The following is a 3,401-nucleotide window of genomic DNA, read 5'->3' as shown; positions in this document are numbered from 1 at the left end:
TTGTTTCCCTCAAAAGGTTACCTTCTTTTCAAAAGCGAAAATCAGAAATTACTGTTATATGGCCACATGATTGTCACTTTTTTGACAAGTGAACCTAAGTTTAATAGTGTTATTTAAGTAGAATGGGAATAGTTATTTTGCTTTAATGACAATCCAGTGATCAATAGCATGCGCATCTATCTGCACAACTGGGAACGAGTCAATGTGTCAACCAAGACAGCGAGCCTGACCATCCGATCCTGCATAGTCGCCTTTTGTGGCATGGGTTGTTGAAGACCTATTCTACCAAGGATCATCACGGGCTGCATTGTTTTACTCCGCTTTAGCAATATTCTAGCAATGCCATGGTGGTGGACATTAGAAAGATCTTCACAAATTGCACTACGTGGGGAATCGAACCCGGGCGTACAGCGTAAAGAGCGAATGCTTTAACCAGTAGACTATCCGACCGCTTTTCAGTTTTATTTATGTGGCTGTGCAGCATTAGTGTGTCATTAAACAATGAATATGCCGCACCGTGTAAGTCAGAGTACCCTTGTTTCAAATTTTAGCATGTTGCATTTACTCCTGAGGTGCTTCAATACATTTAACTCACACTGACAATCCTACATTGTCTGACTCCGTCATGGACGTTCTCATCGTGGATTCCACAATGGGCATTGGCTGGCACAAACAGTTGCAAAGATAATACGAATGGATCACTGAAAAATCAGTGGTGAGTTTTCAATCAGCATTTATTGTCAGCCAGGGTGTAAAATACAAACATCTCTTTTACATATATTTCTTGACCCAACCCGCGCCACACCAACGCCTTGGTTCTGTCTGGTACTTGAGTGTGAGCAGCTTGCGTAGTCTCTCTAGACGGGCATCAAGCGTGAAGGTGCATGGGACTCGGGAGCAGGCCTGCCGTGCTAACTTCCTGACGTCATCGTCACATTGGCTTTTGGACTTCTTGTACCGTGCACCCTGGAATAACGACAGATTTTGTGTGAGGGAGTTTAGATTTACGACACTCTTAGCAGTATTGGGGCAATATCAGGACAATCGATGGAAGGAAAAGAGAACGAATTGATGATTGTGTATATATGTGCGTGTGTGTGAGGGAGAGAGGGGGGAACAGAAAGAGACGAAGAGCGAGAGATAGAGTAACAAGTGAGCAACTATATTTAGACAGGAAATATGTTCGTTTACAAAGAGCTTAAAACAGTGTGTTTGGTTTTCATTTTGACATTTACTCTGTTTACGAAGGGGAACTTACAAACCGAGAACCCTGAAATAACGAGGAAGAGAGTGAGTATTTGTTTTCCGACGCCCTCAGCAGCATTCTGGCAATGTCACGGTAGTCCATGGAAGGAAAAGAGAGTGAAGGGATGTGTGTGTGTGTGTGAGAGAGAGAGAGAGAGAGAGAGAGAGAGGAGGGGGAAGAGAAACAGAGGAAGATAGAGAGGAAAAGAGAGAGGGAGTAACAAGAGAGTAACTATATTCAGAGAGGAAATGCAGTATGTTTGTTTACAGAGTTTAAAACAGCGTGTGGTTTTCATTTTGACATTCACTCTGTCTACGAAGGGGAACTTACACACGAGTAGCAGACAACATATCTGGCATACACAGGGGCCAGCACTTCCAGGACAGCACGTGAACCGTCTTTGTCTTTGGGAGGGGCAGCTGTAACACTGGCAAACGTCATCAGTGCCAACACGCACACAAGCAGCAACACCTTCATTGTCTGGATCTACAATGAACATAATATTGGATGATAAACCCAGTGTTGAAACCCAGAGGCGGCCAACACAGCCTTATTGCAATGTACAATTTCCCGTACAATTCAGTCAGAATTATGTGTAGCATAAGACTTAAGACTGCATAATATAGACTTAGATGAATCTAACCTCACGTGAAGAGGATGAAATACTGAGAACTAACATTGAATATTAGAGTGTAAAAGAAGCGTGGTTGTAATATATTCCAGCAGTATCTTTACGTACGATCACAACATTTGGAATCGAACTCATGCTTTCGGTGTGACGAGCAAACACTTTCACCATTACACTACCCCACCTCTTTAAGTCTGGTTATCATAATTCATATATAACATATGAAATAGGTGCAACATCAATTGACAGTGATGAATAAGATCATAAGACAAGGAAACAAGAAATACCACGGAAATGCTGGACAAGACATGTCCTTTCTCTATAGTTTCAGCACATGGACATTTTCTTCTAGACGGTTGCAAGAGACTGTTGGGTGTTTGAGCACAACGCAGTACAACAGTGAAATGTGGACATAACAAGTCAAATGCAGTCTGCGAGGTTAACAATCTGTCTTTTAAATTCAACATATCCATTGTAAGACCAAGTTATGTGTAATTTAGATATGTTACAGATGAGCACATGCTTATTTTCCAGCCTATATGTAAGGTATATATGTTTGTTCTAAATAAGTCTGTGTTTAGTATTACATACAGCGTGTGCATTATTCTAGTGGTGCTGGTTCGTTACATTTCTAACTTATCATGATACTTATATCCATAAACATGAGGGGCGGTGTGGTAGCTCGTCACGCCGAAGATATATTTCTGGTGTCCTCCGCCGTGATGTTGCTGACATATTGCTAAAAGCGGCGTAAAACAAAACTCACTCACTCACTTTGAAATGTTGACAGCGTAGCGTCTACGGGTTGGTAAGTAACATTTAATGAGAACGGTTGTGGGAAGACACAGAGAGTCAACATTACGCCCCTTGCGAACATCATACTTATGAATCTGTACCTATAATCAATGGTTCTTACAGAAAAGGAAATATTTACCTGCAGCAAACTGTTGAACATCCAAATGTGCGAAATGGACAAACCGGGACGGCTTTTATATCGCAAAACCTCATGAAAAACATTTAAAATGTATGATTTTATACATGACCATATGTTGGTCTATTTCACATAAAGATGATATAAATTGGCGCAGTCGTTTAGGAAATGAACAAAACTGAATTTACACTACTGCATGGCACATGTATCTGACTCATACAATCTGTATTTTTTTCTACCGTATTTAAAGAAAGTAGACGACTTGAGGTATATCTTCCCGCTTTTGGCACCGGTATAACCGAGAAATACATCATTTTAATGGGTTTTAATAATTTAACTCTTGGTGAAGGGTGAACAGGAAATTTTACAACCTCGAATGTCAACAGAAATACCAATCGCTGAGGTAATTCGAACACATTGTCAGTGTCTAAGTACGATACACGAGGACTTGGTTTGCTTTAGTTGTTTAATGCCGCACTCAGCAATATTCCAGCTATACGGTCTGAAAATTAACGAGTCGGGACAAAGCAATCATGTGATCAGTAGCATGAGCATCGATCTAAGTATTTTGGAAATAATCGACCTGACCTTAGTTG

The 3,401-nt window shown here is 40.9% G+C and overlaps 1 protein-coding gene across 1 annotated transcript; it reads right to left on the bottom strand.

Annotated features, from left to right (window-relative positions):
- Window positions 1-716: 716 nt before the first annotated feature.
- On the bottom strand, window positions 717-2,974 carry LOC137287113 (uncharacterized). The gene is made up of 3 exons (XM_067819249.1): window positions 2,809-2,974; window positions 1,577-1,732; window positions 717-966 (listed from the first exon to the last, which is right to left on the bottom strand). The coding sequence occupies exons 1-3, from the start codon at window positions 2,827-2,829 to the stop codon at window positions 772-774; spliced, it is 372 nt and encodes a 123-aa protein (XP_067675350.1). The 5' UTR covers window positions 2,830-2,974; the 3' UTR covers window positions 717-771.
- Between the last annotated feature and the right edge of the window lie 427 nt (window positions 2,975-3,401).

This window comes from Haliotis asinina, chromosome 6, assembly GCF_037392515.1.
Source record: "Haliotis asinina isolate JCU_RB_2024 chromosome 6, JCU_Hal_asi_v2, whole genome shotgun sequence".
Lineage (NCBI taxonomy): Eukaryota > Metazoa > Mollusca > Gastropoda > Lepetellida > Haliotidae > Haliotis > Haliotis asinina.
Note: the sequence above shows the minus strand (reverse complement) of the source record. Positions and strands in the feature narration are given on the sequence as shown.

What these genes read in the sequence shown, in the direction of transcription:
- LOC137287113 (XM_067819249.1), bottom strand. Translation starts at nt 2,829, where the DNA reads ATGTTCAACAGTTTGCTGCAG. An exon ending in TGTTCAACAGTTTGCTGCAG is followed by an intron (nt 1,733 to 2,808) that starts GTAAATATTTCC and finishes TGTTCATTGTAG; the next exon opens with ATCCAGACAATGAAGGTGTT. An exon ending in ATGTTGTCTGCTACTCGTGT is followed by an intron (nt 967 to 1,576) that starts GTAAGTTCCCCT and finishes TCGTTATTCCAG; the next exon opens with GGTGCACGGTACAAGAAGTC.